The sequence below is a fragment of the Coffea arabica genome, chromosome 8e, assembly GCF_036785885.1.
Source record: "Coffea arabica cultivar ET-39 chromosome 8e, Coffea Arabica ET-39 HiFi, whole genome shotgun sequence".
In the NCBI taxonomy this organism is placed as follows: Eukaryota; Viridiplantae; Streptophyta; class Magnoliopsida; order Gentianales; family Rubiaceae; genus Coffea; species Coffea arabica.
This window is the reverse complement of record NC_092324.1, coordinates 20,050,270-20,070,490: the sequence shown is the minus strand read 5'-3', so window position 1 is coordinate 20,070,490 and position 20,221 is coordinate 20,050,270. Positions and strand designations below refer to the sequence as shown.

At 40.2% G+C, this 20,221-nt stretch overlaps 1 protein-coding gene across 1 annotated transcript; it reads right to left on the bottom strand.

Annotated features, from left to right (window-relative positions):
- Positions 1–223: 223 nt before the first annotated feature.
- On the bottom strand, positions 224–17,843 carry LOC140012678 (uncharacterized). Its single transcript, XM_072060959.1, has 4 exons — positions 17,556–17,843; positions 17,136–17,417; positions 13,758–13,989; positions 224–498 (listed from the first exon to the last, which is right to left on the bottom strand). The coding sequence occupies exons 1-4, from the start codon at positions 17,841–17,843 to the stop codon at positions 224–226; spliced, it is 1,077 nt and encodes a 358-aa protein (XP_071917060.1).
- Between the last annotated feature and the right edge of the window lie 2,378 nt (positions 17,844–20,221).

Sequence of the window (20,221 nt, the reverse complement as noted above, 5' to 3'; positions counted from 1 at the left end):
TCAAAAGTAGATTTAGGTGTCTCAAAAGTAGGTCACACAGTCAAGCAAATACAATGGCCTCAGAACTAGCACCATCCCAGCTAATCCTAGCTACACAAGTCAAAGGATTTATCACTCCTAATCTAATCTTCAGCAGGACTATCAGGCGGAACCTCCTCCTCCGGATCCTCCTCGAAAGGCTCCTCCTCAGTGCCTTCCTGAACCGGACTCTGTACAACCTCCATCATCTCATCACCTCATCAATCAGCATTGTAGTGTCTGCCAAGATCCCAGCAGCCCGATTCCGGACCTCCTCGCCTATCCTAGTCAATCGAGCTCTAGCCCTCTGAAGCTCATCACGAGCGGTCTCAGTCCTAGCCATCTCGTCCACTACAGTCCCCTCTAACTCTGTAATCCTATCTCCCTGAGCGTTCACCATAATGCTCAGCTCCTCGATCTCCTGAAGTAAAGCTCGGTTGGTATTCACCAACTGACGACGCTCATCGTCAAGGGACAGTACTAGGTCATTAGGACAAGGTCGATTTCAGGTCATTACTCCCTATCTTGCAGATAACGAGGTCGATTTGAGGACAAATCTCTCGCAGGAGGCGGTGAATGATGAGGAGGTCGATAGAGCTATCCAAGTTAAGCAAGTGAAGGTGCCATTGGGGCCTATGACATGAGCTCGCGCGAAGAGGTTCAATGAGGCGTTACAAACCTTAGTTCGTGCGGCCCCAGAGTCTAGTAGAGAGCCAAAGGCCATCGAGGGCCTCAACGAGTCAAGACATGTTATCTTAATTGCGGCCCTTCGTGAGGATTAGCTCACTATGGATTGGCTGGGGGTCCATGGTCCATTGTTGTTTAGTAGTGTGTAATAAAAAGGTTCAACTGGCTTGTGGTTCGAACCTTGGTTAACATCTAGTCATTGGGTCAATTGGTTTGGCCATGTGGGCCATCTTAGTGAGTTACTTGGCCCATTAGTCATAGTTATTGGTTTTAGTATTTAAGAGGAAGATTTCGGTTGTATTGGACAGTTTTGATAATTAAGGAAAAAACACATTTTGAGAGTTCTCTCAAAGCTTCATTGAAGCAACTCTGAATATCTTAGAATTGTCTTTGGTATTCGAATCGACTTATCAATCTAGGACCGCGCTAAATTGTGGCATCTTCTACCAATACCGAGGTTTGTTGACCACGTGATCAACGGGTTTAGGTGATTCCGCTGCGTTCTTCGAGTTATCAATGTGAGTATCGCCTTCTGGATCCTAACCTTTCTGATGCGGTTGAGCACGAGGCCCAAAGTGTTCAAGTAGACCCTGTGAAGGTACCCCAAGGCCCAGTGACACGAGCATGAGCTAAGAAATTCAAGGAGTCCCTCCAAGCCTTGGTCTGTGCCGTCCAAGCCCAAGAGAAACCGGCCATTGAAGGAATTGCGTTGGAATATCCTTGCACGACTACTAAAATGCTGCTTACAGTTGAGGATGCAAGTGTTCAAACTCCAAACGGCGGGCTGAGCCGCAGTTAAGTACCCTCGCTGAGCCGTACCCTCGCTGAGCCGTACGATCTATAGTTAGTTGGGCTAGCTTTCGGTCAAGTGAAGGCCCAAGGGGCTGGCCGAACTTTCCTTGTTATTTTTCCAGTTTATTAGGTCTTACTCACGGCTATTAATAGCCTCAAGCCGCATGTTACATTCAGTTTTTGAGAGCATTGAATAAAATTTCCAGAATTTCGTCCATTCTTTGTGGCAAATTCCCTTAGCTTGTGAAAGCTAAGTTGAACATCCTAGAGTTGATTCTAGGCTGTTCTTGACTTATCAATCAAGAATACACACTTGATTGTGGCGTCCTCTACCGTTAAATCTGTTCTTGAGTGGTCCAAGTTCGGGTTCAACTCCATCAAATCATCAACGTGTTCCTCTAGATCCGAAGTAGCTTCCGCGTCTCGTATCAACTGGCATCAGAGCTGGTTAGAGGTATCACGTATATCCCTTTTTATTGTTTTTAGATTTGTTTTAGTCTTCTAAATTCGTAGCTCAAGTGCTCGGGTTTGTCAAGTCCGAAATCTGTCTTTGTTGTTCCAGTTTTGTCTTGTGTAAATCTGTCTTGGTTGTTTCCTTGTTACAAATCTCTCTTTGTTGTTTAGTTGTTGTCCGAAAATTTTTGTCCAGTTTTGTCTTGTGTTTATGTTCTGTTTAAATCCAAAAATCTGTTGTGTTGCATACCTTATTGTCATTCCCTTGAGTCATTGCTGGAATTAATTTGCTGGGATGCCGAATCTGTTTGCACTTGTTTCTTGAACCTTTGTGTTGTTGCTTTGCAAAACTGAACATCAAAACCTTATTGGAGAAGTCTTGAGCTTCTTGGATCACCAGAGGTTAATCTTGGCAGTCTTGAAACCTGAAATAAACCTTCAACCGTGTTCTTGTTTTCATGGAACTTTGATCTTGAAACCAAATCTGTCCAAGTTGTTTACGTTAATTGCTGTGAGATTGTGGTCTAAACTGGCTGGCTATTGTGTGAAAACACCCCAACAGAAGTCAAAAAAAAAATTCAAGAAAGACGGCTCTAGTTTCCAATTCTTGACCAGCCTCCAAGTTTTACCAAATCTGATTCAAACTTGGACTTCCAAATCGGAACAACCTCTAATTCGTGACCAGCCAAAAAAAAAAAAAATCGGCTACAACAAAGGTAAAAAAAAATCCTAAGTTTCCTATTCTTGACAGCCTACAAGTTTTACCAAATTTGGTGCAGAATCTGACTTCCAAATCTGGCCAGCCCAAAATTTCGAATTTGAACCACTCGGGACTCCCAAATCTGACCAAACTCCAAGTTTTCCAATCCTTGGCAACCCCAAGTGTCCAAATCAGATCAAACTTTCCAATTTTTGAACCTTGAATTCTTGAATTTTCCTAAAATCGTTGGAGCAATTGTGACACCCGATTGGGCTGAGTTTTGGGTAGGCCACCCAAAATACTCCAAAACCCTTACCAAAAAGACCACGGACCAGCAGCTCAACAAATTCCAGAAAATTGGGTTTCGGGTAGAGTTTTCTAGGATTTTCAAAATTTCAGCATTCAAGTTAATTGTCTTACTTTCTTTTGAGTCGTTAGTTATTGTCCAGCTATATTCTGAGTCTTGATTTGTGTCTAGGTCTTCATTCATTCACCTCCATTTATTGCTACTACCTTGTGTGTCACTTGTTGACTAGTCAAGAACGTACATTGCGGTGACGCCTAGTTTGTTCAACACCGAGCAACTAGCAAGCCAAGGAATTGCTTGGTAAGATTATTAGAGAGTGATACACTTGAGTGAAACACGAGTGTGAGTGACCTATACATTGTATTAAAAAAAAAAGAGAGAGAGAAAGAGGAACTCGTTTGTTTATTTATTTTGCAGGTGAACTAAATATGTCTAGTGGAGTGGGTAGCCAAACCATGGACATCAAACTACAGTTGGAAGCCATGATGGGGGAGTTCAAGCGATTGCTCAAGAATGAAATTGAACCATTGCATGACCGGATTGATCAGTTGGAGAACTTGAGACCTCCACCTACCCCGAGTAAGGGCAAAGAATCGGCATACTCAAACGATGAAGAGGAAGCGTTTGAGGGAAGGTACCAAAATGATCAAAAGTTCCAACGTCGAGGAGACGACACCATTAAAGGTGTGAAACTCAAGATTCCCTCATTCCAAGGCAAGTCGGACCCCGAGGCGTACTTGGAATGGGAACGGAAAATTGAGTTAATCTATGAATGCCACACCTATACGGAGGAGCAAAAGGTGAAACTAGCAGCCGTAGAATTCACTGACTACGCCTCCATTTGGTGGGACCAACTTAGACTAAGCCGAAGGAGAAATCGTGAGAGACCTGTGGAAACTTGGGAGGAAATGAGGAGCCTGATGAGAAAAAGGTTCATTCCGAGCTACTATAGTCGAGATCTACACCGTCGGCTATAAGCTCTCAACCAAGGGTCCATGTCAGTTGAGGATTATTACAAGGAGATGGAAATGGCCATCATGAAGGCGGATTTACGTGAAGATGGAGAGGCCACTATGGCTCGTTTTCTACATGGATTGAGGTCCGAGATTGCTGAAGTAGTGGAACTCCAACACTACCTTGACATGAATGAAATGCTCGAGAAGGCGGTCACAGTTGAACAGCGCCTCAAAAGGAGGGGTAGTGTACGACAAAGCACTACTTATCAAGCTGGAAATTGGCGCACTTCTCAACCAAAAAGGGAAGAGAAGGCTGCAGCTTCTTCTCACCCTCCAAGGCCGAACGGCCTCGCTTCCAAGGCAACGGCCAAGCCTGATTTTAAGGCTAATAATGGAGCTTCCAAACCGCGTGGTCAAGACACCAAGTGCTTTAAGTGTCAAGGATTTGGCCACATCGCTTCTCAATGCCCCAGCCAAAGGACCATGCTTATGTTGCCAAATGGAGAAATTGTATCGGATGAGGAAGAGGAGTACGAGGGGATACCGCCTCTAGAGGAGGAAGAGAATGAATCGAGTGAGGAGATACCTACGCATGAGGAGATTGGATGCCTAGTGGTTCGAAAGGTCCTCACTACCCGCGCCAAAGAGGAGGAAATAGAGGTACAACGAGACAACCTTTTCTACACAAGGTGTCATATCAAGGATAAGGTATGTAGTGTTGTTATTGATAGTATGCATGAACAAGTAACTTGATGTGCATGTGACCTGTATATTGATTTGAACTACTTGGAATATTTGAGATTGTGAATTGCTGGACATTACTTGTGACTTGATCATGGCTAGGTGAGTATGTCCTTATTCGCACTCGACCTCCATGAACTTGAATCAATTGATCCTGTGTGTGGACTTGCATATTTATGTGCATGATTGTAGACCGGCTGCATTCCTCTTGTGGTGGTTGAACTGTAGACCGGCTGCATTTCTCTTGTGGCGGTTGAATAGTAGGCCGACTACATTTCTTTTGTAGTTGAACTAGGCCTTGGATCTTATCCGAGATGTCGGGTAAGTGGAATCTAGGGTTACTCATGCGTATGCGTGAATGTAGGTTGGTAATGGCTGAATTGAGCCCTCGTTGAACCTCTTGCTTTAGACCAGCCTCAGAGCGGTCAGGTAAGCTAGGCAATTTTGGATAAAGGACAAGTTCCGAACCTGTTTACTCTTGACTAGAATTCATCACTTGAACACTGATATTACTGAATACGGAGCATTAAGTCAACTAACGTCTCCAATTATTACTGCGTAAGCGTTGAACAACAGCCAACGACTCCACTCCTGATTACTGAATACTTGGGGCTATAAGCCAGATCTTGAATTTCTAAATATCTGGGATTATAAGTCCAACCCAGAGCTAGTTGGTCGAATCGAGCCAGCAAGGGCTTGGTTGAGGAGATCGATGAACTTTGGATACTTCTTTGATGTTCGGGGCTGGTAAGGGGTATGTTTGGTGGACAAAAATTGGTGTAAAGTAGTGATCTACGGACATTAAAATTCGTGGTTGACGGAGAGTCAACAGACCTTGATCAAGCTGCAGTGGAACTTGCTCCTGAGAGTAATCTATATCCTTTGCCATGAATGTGTTCTTTACTGTACACTTTTGCATGATCTATCTGGCTATTTGCTTAACTATATACTGGGTCATGATCTATTTGAGTTTTGACTTATTTCTTGATATCCAGTGTATGGTCTTGCCTATTATATTACCTGCCTGTTTTCTTGGAATCTCACTGGATTTTTAACTCATTCCATGCAAATTTGTTTTCCTTACAGGGATGAAAACATGAGAGGTTGAATTGAGGAAGGCCTAGATTTCATCTAAGTTCGTTAGTCGCTCACGCGAGCATTTCATAGATGTCTAGCCAGCTTGTTTGGTTTGATTTGTTTGCAAGTTTGACTCCTTGGTTGTATTATAGATTGTGTGGACATTGGAAGTCCATGAGTGTATATATTGAAGGTTGTACTTAATATCACTTTTATTTTGAGGTTATCGTTTGTAAATTTCGTGAATTGTGACTGAATCCTGCCGAGAGTTAGGTAGGCGGTCTGCCAAACCCTTGGGTACGCCCTAGGGGGAGATGGGGTTGTCACAGGTGGTATCAGAACTACTTCGCGTGGTCTCTACGCGGAGTGAGCTTGGGGCCAAGTGGTGTTATGGTCCCGATTATGTGAATAAGTGTAAAGGACTAAGTGTTTCTTGGGCGTAAGTTATGAATCATGACTGTTATAAGCGTAAACCCTTTATCATGAGACTTGGAAAAGATAGATATGTACGTCAGGTAGGAATCTCTAATATGGGTGATTTACTCTTGGAATCGGCCGGTTCGAGTTGTGAATTATCTTATTGTCTTTGTTTGGATAGAGTATTATTTGGAATAATTACTGTAACACTTTTTGTGATGTGATGTATGTGAGACAAAAAGATGGTTGGGAATGTAAAAAGTTGGATTGGAAAATGTGTTTATGATGCAAGCGAAATTTTTTTTTGAAAAATTAGCTATCCAAACATAGTAATCTTATTTTGGATTTTTGTACTCGAGTACCAAAAAGTAGAGAGTACTGGACTAAGGGTCAGTATCTTGATTGCACTTGAGGTAAGTTTTGATAGAAAAGATCAAGACGCATAATATTCTAACATTTGACCTAGGAATTGAACTGATCAAGGGGAGTGGATTTACGAGTGCAACTGAAGACCTGTTTCTCTTCTCCTATGAACGTGAGGACTTGATAAGTGTTTATTTGATTTTGAAGCGGTTTAACTGCAACTATATAGGTATTTCTACCCCTCCTATGATATTTGATACCTGTAGCTTGGTTCTCGATGAACTACTCTTGCCTATACTTTCTTGATACCTATCCATTGATGTCAAAGTATGGTGTCACGACCCCATTTTCCCCTAAGGCGAACCAGAGGGGTCAACGGGCCGCCTGCCCAGCTCTCGCCGGGACTCAGTCGATCACTACAGTCCTCAAACAAATACAAGATAAAATCTCCAATATAAATCAAATATTCCAACATTTACATATCAAAAGCGAAGCGTCCACGCTTCCACTGCGCCACTCTGATCCTTGGTCACAATTATGATACAGGAGGAAGTCCAAAACTTGACTATTACACATCCAATCAATTCTAAACGTTCAATACCATCCCAATATGAATGATTACACAAAAGGAAATCCAAGTTCAATCCATACATGAGATAATCCATGCATAAACACTACAAGCCACTCCTTCGCCTTGAGCCCTGTGGGGGGGGAAAATAAAACATTTTTGGGGTGAGCTAGAAGCTCAGCGAGTAACCATTAAAATCAGTATTCAAATCGGTTTCACAATATTTCTTTTCAATGATGTCATAAATCAATGATGTCATAAATCAAATGATAAGTCCAGAAACGATTACAGCATTTACAAAACATTAAATATGGAGTATCAATAATTCAAGAAACATGTACAATGGAAAGCGATAGTAACATTCATGAAAGGATACATTCATTCTCCTGACATTTCCTCGCTCATTTGATCATTTATTTCATTTCATTCACCCCGTCCCTGGCTTTTGGCCAGGCTCCACCAACCTACATAGGTAATACTCGAGTATACCAAACGTTCACCCAAGTTCCTAATCGCCTGACCGAGTCCGCTTCTGGCTCAAGACGACCGGTAACAAGGGGCAATGGCCAGTTCAGCCCAAAAGGCTTACATTCATGCGCAAGTAACATTTCAATCGAAAATTTCACATTTATCGAGGTTGAGTGCGATAAAGTACACACTCGCCTCGAAAACTTGTTTTGGAAATTATTATAAGCGCTTAACACGTTATCAACCAAAATACAAGTCATGAAGTCAAGAAATATAGCAAACAAGGCACACTCACATGCCAGCACGCATGATATGCAAGAAAACATTTCAAAAGTAACTTTGGAAACAGTTCAAAAGTAAATAATGTAAGAAACGGATCATAAATAACTTTAGAAGTAGTTTGAGGTCACTCACCTCCACGGCTCTGAAACCATCCATCATATAGCATTGCCTTGCTCAAATCCAAGCCTTAGATCACAAACTCAAAGCCACCAAGTCCTTTAAAAGTTCGGACAGCACTTCCCCTAAATTTGTTAACTTTTCCAGCCATCATGGCTTCATTACTTCCTCAAATCAGTCCCAAAGGTACACACACAACAACAAGTTCATCCAATAGCCATTCAGCAAGCTCCAAGTAGTACTAGTACAAATCAAGCTAGGGAAAAGGTCCGGAAATGAAGGTTTAGCTCAAACCAGAAAAACAGTTTTGGACGTCACTTTGCGGTAATGGCACAACTTGCACTACGATTATCAGATTAGGGTGTAAGACCCACCATCTCGAAGCTAAAAGACAGGGCTACAACAATGTAGAAGGCCACTCAGTCCAAATCCTAGCATAACTAGGTCAAAAAGGCAGAAAACCAACCCAGAACCGTAATTGCAGGTTCCCAAATCCCACAAAACTGTAATCAGTCCAATTCAGTCTATACAGGTCCAAAAGCATTGATTCCAAAGGAATATGATAGCTAAGACATCAAGCTACATTTCATCAGAAGACACCAACAACAAAATCCAAACCAATTCCAGTCAAAACAGACACTTACTATCGCAGTTCGCACATTCTGTTCACCAAAAACAGCAACAGTAAAAACGCATAACTCACTCTATACTACTCCAAATGCCCTGAATTTTTGCAGGAACTTCATACTCATCAATACCTACAACTTTCATGTTTTGAGAAAAGTCCAATTCGGCCTCTATCTATGACCTAAAATTTCGGACAGAATGTTCATCACAAAACCCTTACTTTTCAATTTTTGGTCCAAAACAGAAATTGGTTGCAAATTCCTATCATATGCACCTACTAGAGCCATAGCCCCTTATTACCAACCATCAAAAACAACCACACCATCAAGATCATATGAAACCAGAAAATTCCTCATAAAATAAAAAACTCAACCAATTCATTCCAAACCATGAAATAATCCACAATTTCTCACACCATAGCCACCATTAGGCATAAAATAACCATCATTAAGTATAAGGGAGTAGTCAAACATCACTTACCTAAGAAACAAGAGATGTAGAGATGTTGGTCACCTAAGACCTTCAAACAAACTTCAATAGACCACTCACAAGCACCCAAAGGATAGATTTTATGGAATAGAATCTAAGTTATGTGGTTGGTTTTGGAAGATTGAGTGAAATGGAAGCTAGAAAGTTGAAGAATTTCTTTCTTCTTTGCTCAAGGAAGGATCGGCCATGAAGGAGAAGAAAATGGTAATTTTTGAGCAATTTTTGAGATATTTACTTAATTAGGTCAAAAGTCAAAATAGTGAATAGTATTTCTTAAGTCAAAACCAATGATATTGTGACACTTGTCACTATCATAAATGTAATCTTATCTTTTCTTTTACCTCTCACATCAATCATTTCACCCACTCTACTTATCTCTTAACACCCGATAAATTTTACACAGTATCCGGAATTTAATCTTATTGGCCGAATTTTTCCGAACTTTCCGCACTAGTGGGTCCCACGTCCATTATATATTCTTAATTTCTCACAAACTCTCCAATACTAGAAAAATCATTTGAAAATGATATTTGCTCATAAACTTTATCTGGGAATTTTTTCTAATCAAGAAAATGTAGAAAATGCGGGCGTTTAAAAAAATAAACCCTAGAAAATTAGAAAATTTCCGGGTTCTCAAACTCATTTTTTTTCGGGGCGTCACAATCTCCCCTCCTTAAAAGAATGTCGTCCTCGACATTCCCTCTTGTACCAATCAAGTCAAGACATCCCACAAAAATCTCTCAAGAGTCAAATCAAACCCACAGTCCGGCATCCTAAACTTCAAGCCTAGGATACACTACAGAGATCTGAAGCCTAAGCTCTGATACCAATTGTCACGACCCCATTTCCCCCCCCCCCCACAGGGCTCAAGGCGAAGGAGTGGCTTGTAGTGTTTATGCATGGATTATCTCATGTATGGATTGAACTTGGATTTCCTTTTGTGTAATCATTCATATTGGGATGGTATTGAACGTTTAGAATTGATTGGATGTGTAATAGTCAAGTTTTGGACTTCCTCCTGTATCATAATTGCGACCAAGGATCAGAGTGGCGCAGTGGAAGCGTGGACGCTTCGCTTTTGATATGTAAATGTTGGAATATTTGATTTATATTGGAGATTTTATCTTGTATTTGTTTGAGGACTGTAGTGATCGACTGAGTCCCGGCGAGAGCTGGGCAGGCGGCCCGTTGACCCCTCTGGTTCGCCTTAGGGGAAAATGGGGTCGTGACATATGGACTTGGCTTTGATTATTATCATGCCTAAATTGAGAGTTTTAGAATTAGGTATGGGGATTTGAGAAAAAGAATTTGAGTTCTATACCTATATGCAAAAACTTGAGATAGGGTGTGAAACTTTTGACATACGAAGTACGCTTTAGGGTTTCATTATGTACATAAGCGATAAGGGTACACCTTGTGTTAAGATCCTAGAATAAGAATAAGTGGCATCGTATCTTGAGATATTGCCCTACCTGTGTTCCACTTTCTCATCTACCTCATTCGAGAATAGTTAAGTTTAACCTTTCGTGGTTGGGTTGGAAGTGATTGAACTTAAAAGTTATATGGCTAGAGTTTCCAATTGTAATTAGTTACTTATTCTGATCTTTTGATTTGCCTGGCAAGGTATCATTTGAGTTAAGTGAATCGGCGAGATGACAAATTTGACTGATATATATAAGGAAACAGAGATTCTTTGTTAGACAGCCCCACCTCTCCTTAGGGCGAACCCTAGGGTATCAGCGGATTGCCTGTCCAACTCTTGCAAGGGCTCAGTCAAAAAAAGAACTATTAACTGAAGATAGCTAATGAAATATCTTCAAAGAAAGGAGTACAAACCCTAATGGAAATATAATCGCCACGCCAACTTTTCAAACTTAGAATATCGATCTAAAAGTCAAACTTACCACTCCGCACTTAATTTACATAATATACGTCGAACTTACAATTCACGCTGAGAAGAGTCAAAACTAAGGTCTTCTAAACAAAAGGTTACAATCCAAAGTATAAGTTCAAAATAAAAGTGAAAGCTATAAAAGTTATCGACCACTGTTCCGTCCCAGATCTGTTAAGGAAAACAAAAGGAGTGGGGTGAGCTAAAGTTCAGAGAGGTTCCAAATAAACATGTAAGCACATAGCCAATTAAAGGCGTAATATAAACAAGTAACCACCGTATTGTACTATAACAATTAAATCACAGTTCAATTCAAGGATACGGGTGGCTTTCAAAAGCCAAATCCACTTGAGTTTGATCATAACAAGAATCCGTTGACTCTTCGTCAACATTTGCGTTTAAAGAATATAATGTCCGTAGAACACCACCTACTCCAATTTTCGTCCACCAGTCAACCCCCTTACCGGGCCCGAACACCATAAACAGTAATTAGGTAATACTTGAGTATACCGGATCCAGATTCAGTAAACAGTCCTCAGGGTCTATCGGCTTTCTCGATCAAGCCCTTGCTAGTTCGATACAACCGACTTACCTATAAGGATGGGTACCCAAACATTCATAGTAGTTGATGGGATATCACCCAAACAACTCACATACAGTCAAATATAGAGAAATCACATCTCATAATAGCAGTATACAAATTCTCAGTGCAGTCGAAGGAGGTCGAGTGTGGTAAAGTACACGCTCGTCTCAAATTTGTCAAAACAATCGTTTAGCTCAACCAGTCATAGATCAAGTATTCAGATATTTCAGATAGACAGGTAACAGGCAATGGAACACTCACTTGTCAAGCAAAGCAGAGTTCAAACGTCAAGTTCCTTGGTTACGTTCACTCCCGTTTCCCAATCCTAGGGCAACGAGTGAAATCGTTAACAATTTAGGTCTATTTCCAACCCAAATGTAGGTTCATTAGGTGACCAAGTGAGTGGTTAAATCTACTCAATTCACCATGCAAGTTAGACCCAAAATGCAGTAAAAGGTCATAAGAAAAAAAGTTTGACAAGTGCAAGAAAGTTGAGCAAGAGAAAAATTTCCTTCCTATCAAGTTGAGAAAGTTGAGAAAGTTGCAACTTTTTCAACTTCGTATCAAAATTTCCAACTTTCTCAACTTTCCAAACGCAGACTCTAGTTCCTCTCCTATCAATACCAGTGATCCAGGGAAGTTGGCTGATTTTTAGGTTCTGATCAGCTCAAAACCCTAACAAAATTTACTCTATTTCCTCCAACTTCACTTGTTTTGGCTCAAATTCATCCGATTCAACATCCTAAAGTTCATATACAGGGGATCATGTTACCTAGTACCATTGGAGCTCAAAATGCAACACACAAAAATGATTAAAAGAACCAAACAGTTTAGCCAACAAAAGAACCAAAACAGTCCACTACTTGCCCAAAAACCACCACTTTACTTGCTTCATTTCCATCTCAACTCACACATAAACTTAACCAATGTTTAGCCAAGTTTTCTAGGCTTAATTAACAGTCCACTACTTGCCCAAAAACCACCACTTTACTTGCTTTATTTCCATCTCAACTCACACATAAACTTAACCAATGTTTAGCCAAGTTTTCTAGGCTTAATTAAGGTGCAAATGAATCACAAAATCAAGGAGAAACCTCTCCTCCAAAAAACCGATCAGCCAAGAGAAAGTAAAACAGTCCACTAGTTCACTTGTGTCACCAACTTTCATCCTTTTTTTATGGTTAACTTAAACATCATACCAAGTGTTATGCTTAACTCAAAAAGGGTCCAAAACATGTTAATACATCAAGTAAAACCATAAACAAAGCTTGGACAAAATATCAAACACATGTTATACAAAACAACCAACCCTTCTACCACTTATTTAACTCAAGAAATTTCACCACAAATATCATCCATACAACTCCTAGTTTGCCATCAAAACTTTAAATACTTGATATAACACCATAAAACCAAGAGTTAAGGATCATATACCTCTCTTATATGAAGCTTGAATCACCAAAACAAACCACCAAAACTAAGGCTCCAAGTTTGAATCACACACTACAGTTGAAGGTTGTTTACTCCACTAACTCAAGTCCTTCACTTTTGATTTTTTTCTCAAGATCAAGTTAGGGTTAGAAAGCAAGAAAAATGGAGTTTCTCTCTTCCCTTGGAAGCTTCAAGGTGGCTGGCCAACATGAAGAAAATGGAGCCAAGAAATGGTTTACATTTCTCTAATTCTTTGGTCAAAAAGGTTGAATGGCTAGGGTTTTGCCACTTGTCTCAATCTTGGCCATTCTCTCTCTAATCTTTGCCAAATCATGTTTCTCCTTCACGGGTCATTAAATCTTTAATCCAATATCATCCGAAAGGAGTAAAAGAATATATCCAAGCTTCCAAAATTGATCAACATCCAATCCCTGCTACAAAAAAGGAACAGTTCATAACTCTGCATATTCCAGAAGATTTTCCTTTGCAGTGGACAACAAGGATACCCCTAAACTATCATATAAAGTCCCAACCACAATAAAAGGATATTTGGTCAAGAGTATGTGGTGAAATAAAATAATACCAAGTCAAGAAAATGTTTTAATTCAAGTAAAAGGTAATGAAATGCAATGCAAGGGAAATGTTATAATGCATGTAGAATGCAATGCAAGGACATGTTATAAGTGGTTTAATCTTAGGGCAAGGCAAGTAGCTTAGGAGAAATTATATTTTCAAGTGAGGGATCTCACACTCTCTCCCCCTTAAAGAATTTCGTCCTCGAAATTCTCACCTTGATCACTGAATAGTTCAGGATATTTTGCACGAATTTCCTCTTCCACTTCCCACGTAACTTCTTCTACCTCATGATTTCTCCACAAAATCTTTACCAAGGGTATTCGCTTAATCCTTAATTCCTTTACTTTTCGGTCTAAAATTTGTACCGGCCTTTCTTCATAAGTCAGAGATTCATCAATGTTAATTTCTTCTGGCTTCAATACATGAGTGGGGTCTGGATGATACTTCTTCAACGTGAAAACCCAAAAATTTTCGCATTTTCTCAGCATTATTTTATTCCTTTGCCTACATTTTATACTTTCCTTGGAAATATTAAACTTTCTATGCATTTTTACAAGCAAGTACGATTTTAAATTCATTTTCCTAGTATGAGTTAGTGTACGTTAAATTTGAAACGCATTATCGATGTGAGGACCCGTAAAATTCCTTATATTTTTCTTAAAAATACCCTTTTATTTGGAAATTATTACTTTATAATGGCCCTACTACCCAATCACCCTAGAATTAAGGGTTTTTCCTTTTCATTTTCAAGTTAGTACGCATTAGGGTTTTTACGCCTATCCGTGGTGTGACTATCCGGTACGGAGTGTGGATCAAATTTGGTGATTAAAAGTGAGTTTTAGATGATATTAAGTGTGTGATTAGAAGTGGTAATAATAAGGTAGTGAATTATAAGTTAAAACCCTAGTATACGCGATTTAAGGAAAAACGGGTTGAACCAACGGGTACCGTTCACTACCGATTGAACACCCCACTTGACTACCACTTTCTTATCATAAAATATCCTTGATATTAGTGCAAAATATCAGCCCTTAAACCAGCTCAAGTCAGCCGAAATTGTAGACCAAAATAAGGGAGAAAAGGAAAAAAATTTGACTTCCAATCCAAGGGTGACATTTGTCCACTTTGACCCAAATCAATTCCTATCCTTTTAACCTTCTTGAAGCTTCAATTGCACTTTATTTCAGCCTCCATTTCTGCCATATGAACCATGAGAAAGAGAGGGAAAAGCCAAGAGAAAGAAACCATAATCCATCTTGAGTTTGATCCACTTAAGTGAGAAAACAAGAAATCTAAACCGATTAATCAATAGTTTGAGAGCTTGGGAAGCTTAAGGAACCAAAAATTTCAAGAAGTAGTGGAGGATCACTCTTGCAAGGCCTTGTCTTGAGGTATAGTGGCTGATCACCCTTTCTTTTCCATTAATCATGATTGAGTTGGGTATTAATGTTAGAATTATGCTTGTTTGAAATGGTTTTGATTATTGGAAGGATGAATTTTGAGTTAGGGTTTCGATTTATTCACTTATAATTCTTGTTGGTTAGGTGTTATATGGTGTATATATATGGTATCTAATCTTGTAAAGGAGAAAGTAGTGGTGGTTTTAAGGTAAAAATGTGAATTATAGCTTGATGTAGCAAAATTCCATATTTCTGGAAATTGAAGCTTCAGTTCTGCCCGGTTCTAGTTACCTATGTTAGAGGCCGAATTAGGCTTAGCATAAAACATGAAAGTTGTAGAGAATGATTTTTTATAGTTGGCTACAAAATTTCAACTTAATCGGAGCAACGTAGCCTGTGAAATGACCGAAATACCACTGATTACCATAGGTTTAGTCCAATGGACAGTTTTGACATTTCATCAATCTGATAGTATCTTTTCACCTTGATACGTACTAAACTAGCTTTTAGCCAAAACATGAAAGTTGTAGTTCTATGTCTTAGTTTCCAACGCCCCTAGAATCACCTCGTTTGGACTTCGGTAGCCTGAGATATTGTCGTTTAGACATAAGGCGGTTAACAAGCCCGAATGTGAGATTCTGGTTCTGTTATTTGAGATTTTGACTTAGATACACTACAAACTGGAATGAGTGGTCTTCATCAAAGTTGTAGGCCTTTGTCTTAGCTTCGAAATGGTATAAATTACACCCCAATCGGATAATCGCAGCTTCGGTTGTGTCCGTTACGCAAAACAACATCAAATCTGTCTTTTGTTTCTTGACTCAACCTTCATTTCCGCACATGTTCCTAGCTTGCTTTTGTACTTGTATGACTTGGAGCCTATGGAATGGCTATTGAAATGAGATGATTTTATGTGTGACCTTGGGATTGATTGAGGAAAATAATGAAGTCATAAATGGCTGGAAAATGGGTAAATACAAAGGGCGTGCTGCCCAAATTTACACTCGAGAACTAGGACGATATACTTCCGACTTGAGTAAGGCTTGAAAGCGAATACCACGTGAACCATCTAGGGTATTTACGTTTTCTTTGCCACTTCGACTCAAATAGCGATTTTAAAGTTTTACAAGTGAGTCTAAGTTTTACAAATATTTTACTTATGTCCTTTGGTTTCAATGTACTCTTTTCACTACCAAAACCATATTTATACTTTGTACTAGTACGTATTCGACTTGTCTTTGACTCACCTACATCTTTGATGGTTGAAGCATAATGTGTTCGTTTGATTATTAGGGTTCCTTGGTGATTGAGAGTATTATCCGAAAGGAAACTTTGGACGTTATTTTGCTTAAATAGGTGAGTGTTCCTTGTTTGAAAGGAAACTCTAGGCGAGTGTGTACTTCATCGCACTCGACCTAAATGAATGTGAAATTTTCAATGATTAAATAATGAAATGTTCGTTGCGCATGATGTAAGCCTTTTGGCTGAATTGGGTCCTGCCCTTCGTTACCGATCGACTCGAGCCAGAAGCGGACTTGGTCGGGCGATATGGTGACCCTGGGTGTGAACGTTTGGTATACTCGAGTATTACCTTGTTGTCGGGTGAAGCCTGGCCAACGTCCAGGAGGGGGTGAATGAAATGAACGAACGAATGTCAATGCAAACGAGGGTTTTACTTACAAAAATACATTTTTAAATGATTGGAGGAATAAGGGGAGTGACAGGAGAATGAACGAACGAACGAACGAATAGCTCCCTGTGAGCCCGTATCCTTTTAATGAATGTGATGTTTCTTGAACTATTGATACTCTATGATTAATGTATTGGATTGAATGTTTGATTATGTGTTCGGAACCTCATTGAGCTTTTAGCTCATTCCTTTAGTTTTGTTTTCCTTAACAGGGGACGGCGAGCCAGGACGAGAGCTCCGTATAGACTAGCCTAGTCGAGTTCTTTGATTTTGTAATGGTTCTCGCCCTAGTGCTTGGCACGGGTTAGGTGTATGGTGAATTGAGAACCTTTGTATATTCGATGTTTGTACTCCCTTTTGAGATAGAAATGTATATAAGTTTCGCTTTAAGTTTTGGATGATTTATTCCTGTGGTTTTATTCCGATTTTAAGTGAGGACTGAAGTGAACAACTGAGTCCCGGCGAGAACTGGGCAGGCGACCCGCCGAACCCTTCGGTTCACCTTAGGTGGAGGTGGGGCCGTCACATTCAACATAGAAACGTGAAATACGTCATGGATCCTGGATAGACTTGCTGGTAACTTCAACCGATATACCACATTCCCTACTCGTTGAAGAATCTTGAAAGGCCTTACGTATCTCGGTTGAAACTTCTTTCCTTTTCCCACTGTGAAACTTCGAAGTGGTGTAACCTTTAGAAATACCTTGTCCCCAACTTCAAACTCCAGATCCTTTCGTCGATTGTCTGCATAACTCTTCTGTCGACTTTGCGCTGTCTGAAGCCTCTAACGTATAATTTTCACCTTCTCATAGGCATTTTCGATCCATGGTACTACAATTGGGTCTAAAACCCTTCTTTCCCTTATTTCATCCCAGTATATTGGTGATCGGTATTGTCTTCTATAGAGAGTTTTGTACGGTACCATTTGTATGGAGGAATGATAACTATTATTGTATGCAAATTCAACTAACGCCATATACTGTCCCCAGCATCCACCAAAATCCAAAATACAAGTCCTTGGCATGTCCTTCAGTATTTGAATGGTTCTTTCTGACTGTCCATCAGTTTGGGGATGATAAGTAGTAGTACTGAAGTTCAACTTGGTCCCCAAGACTCCTTGTAATTGTTGCCAGAAACGAGACACAAACCACGGATCTCTGTAAAAAACAATGCTTATGGGGATCCCATGCAATCTCACAATCTCGTCCATGTACAGTTGGACCAATTTTTTCAAGGAATATCTCATATTTACAAGTAAAAAGTGAGCAGATTTGGTCAACCTATCAACTATTATCCAAACGGCGTCGTGACCTTTTTGAGTACGGGGTAATCTTGATACAAAATCCATCGTAATACGTTCCCATTTCCACTCAGAGATTTCAAGAGGCTGTAGAAGACCTGAGGGTTTCTGATGTTCAGTTTTCATTTGTTGGCACACTAAACACTTTTGGACAAATTGAGCAATTTTCTTCTTCATTTTATCCCACCAATACAGTCTCCTCAAATCCTGGTACATTTTACTGCTTCCGGGATGTACTGTATACTTAGATCGATGTGTCTCCTCCAAAATATCTCTCTTTATCAGTTCATCTTGCGGCACCACTATCCGATTCCGAAATCTCAAAATACCCTCGGAACTTACATTAAAGTTTGAGATTTCCCCTTTTTGCACTTTTTCTACTCATTTTTGTACCATTCGGTCATTCTTCTGAGCTTCCTTAATTCAGTCCAACAGATTAGATTTTACCGTGATATTCCTTAAGATCACTCTCTGTCGGTCCAATCGTGGATTCCATTCACTCAGTTTTTCCAACAAATTCCATTCCTTGACCATTATAATCCAGCTACTTGAACTTTCTGACTTAATGATGTGTGCACGGATGGCGAGATGGATAGCGGCTTTAACTCAAGACTCTCATAAAGACCTCGAAGGCCTGAAGGATTTTAATCGGGTTATCTACACCATGACCCAAGCCCATGAAGAGTCAAGTGGGCCTCCAAATGAGTTGGCCGAATAGGGCCTTAGGCCTTAGTAGTTATTTAGCAATTGATTAGTGTTTAAGTAAGAGCATGGGCCGGCCCATCTTGTCCCAAGACCATGGGCCGACTTTTCCCTTTCCTAGTCCCTTTAGGGTTTCAGTCACTTTAGATTCTTGAAGTTCTTGACCACTACCTTGGAATTCTTGGAAGTCTTGGAGAAACCTTGCAGTTTGAGGGAGTTCTTGGCGTTCTTGAAAACACCTTGAGGGATTTGGGTTGCGCATTATTGTGAGTTGAGGGAGCTGACCAGATTCTGGTTTAGATTCATTCGGCCAAGTGTTTGTGCCGTTTATAAGAGAAGAGAAAAAAAAAAACAGAAACTCAAGTTGAAGTTCTTGAAATCTGCGTGGGAAATTCTTGGAGGCTTGTGCATTGAGGACTGAATCAATTCTGGAATTTTATTTCAGTTCGGCTAAGTTGTGATATTCGTTGAAAAGAGAAAAAAAAAAAAGGAAAAACAAACAGAAAACAGAAACGACAACAAGAAGAAAGCCATACGGGTGGAACAAACCAAACCAAGAAGGGCCGAACAAGAAAGAGGAGAACTTGGTGGTTTATTTCCAACTCAGACTTGTTACATCTTGGAGTACCAAAACCAGAAAATTACACCAAGGGAAAGAAAAGAAATTCAAAAGTTTTGACCAACCTCTTCTTGAAAATCTTGATCACCTTGGATCTTGATCACTTGTGTCACCTTTTGGAATTCTTGAGGGTCTTGCTTGTCTTGGGGTTTGAAGAGTTGCACTTCCTTTCGTATAAAGAGTTTCTTGTAAGATCTAGCATCCATACGTGGCTTTCTTGGTTGAGGAGTGAATTTCTTGGGAGATTCTTGAGGAACATCACTCGCATGCCCTTGGGAGCCCATTGGAGCCGAATTTCTGGAGTAACAAGAACCAAACCTGTCTTGTAGGAGAGAGGGCCGAATTTCGGGTTCTTGGAGTAGAGAGAGAGCCGAATTGCTTGGGTAAGTGGCGGCTGTGAAGAGGGAGTTTTATAGGAAATATAACCGACTTAGGGAAGGGTTTCAAGGAGGAAAGAATTCTGGAAATTCAGGTTGAGGGGGGAGACAAATCTGTTTAGGAGTCCCAACTTCTACTTGCTTTCCAAATTAGTTAGGAGACTAAGTAACCTACTTGGATAGCTCTTGGACACCTCCTATATTTTCTCCTCCATTTTAGGATATTCTTCTACATTATCTCATCCACTTTAGGAAACCACTCCTACATCTTAGGAATTCTTAGAGTTTCCTTTCTTGGCAATATTTTCCAAATCTGTCCACCGCCCCTAAGCCTTCCAAAACCGTCCTTTCCTTCATAAAATTTCATCCACTTGCATCCTTCACTCTTGATTACTCTTGTGGGAAAAGTCGGTGACGTTTATTGGACTTGTGCGGCATTTCTCAACTATCCAATCCGACAAGTAAAGGAATTTTGATAAGCTTATTTGAGTGCTTTGAGTGATACACGAGTGATGAGTACATACACGTGAGCTTGTGTGTCGTGAGGAATCTCCTTTTCTTTGCTAACCATTTTTGCAGGTCACGTAATC

What these genes read in the sequence shown, in the direction of transcription:
- LOC140012678 (XM_072060959.1), bottom strand. Translation starts at nt 17,843, where the DNA reads ATGGACGAGATTGTGAGATTGCATGGGATCCCCATAAGCATTGTTTTT. An exon ending in ATCATTCCTCCATACAAATG is followed by an intron (nt 17,418 to 17,555) that starts GTACCGTACAAA and finishes ATTATACGTTAG; the next exon opens with AGGCTTCAGACAGCGCAAAG. An exon ending in CGGCCCCACCTCCACCTAAG is followed by an intron (nt 13,990 to 17,135) that starts GTGAACCGAAGG and finishes TTCACGTTGAAG; the next exon opens with AAGTATCATCCAGACCCCAC.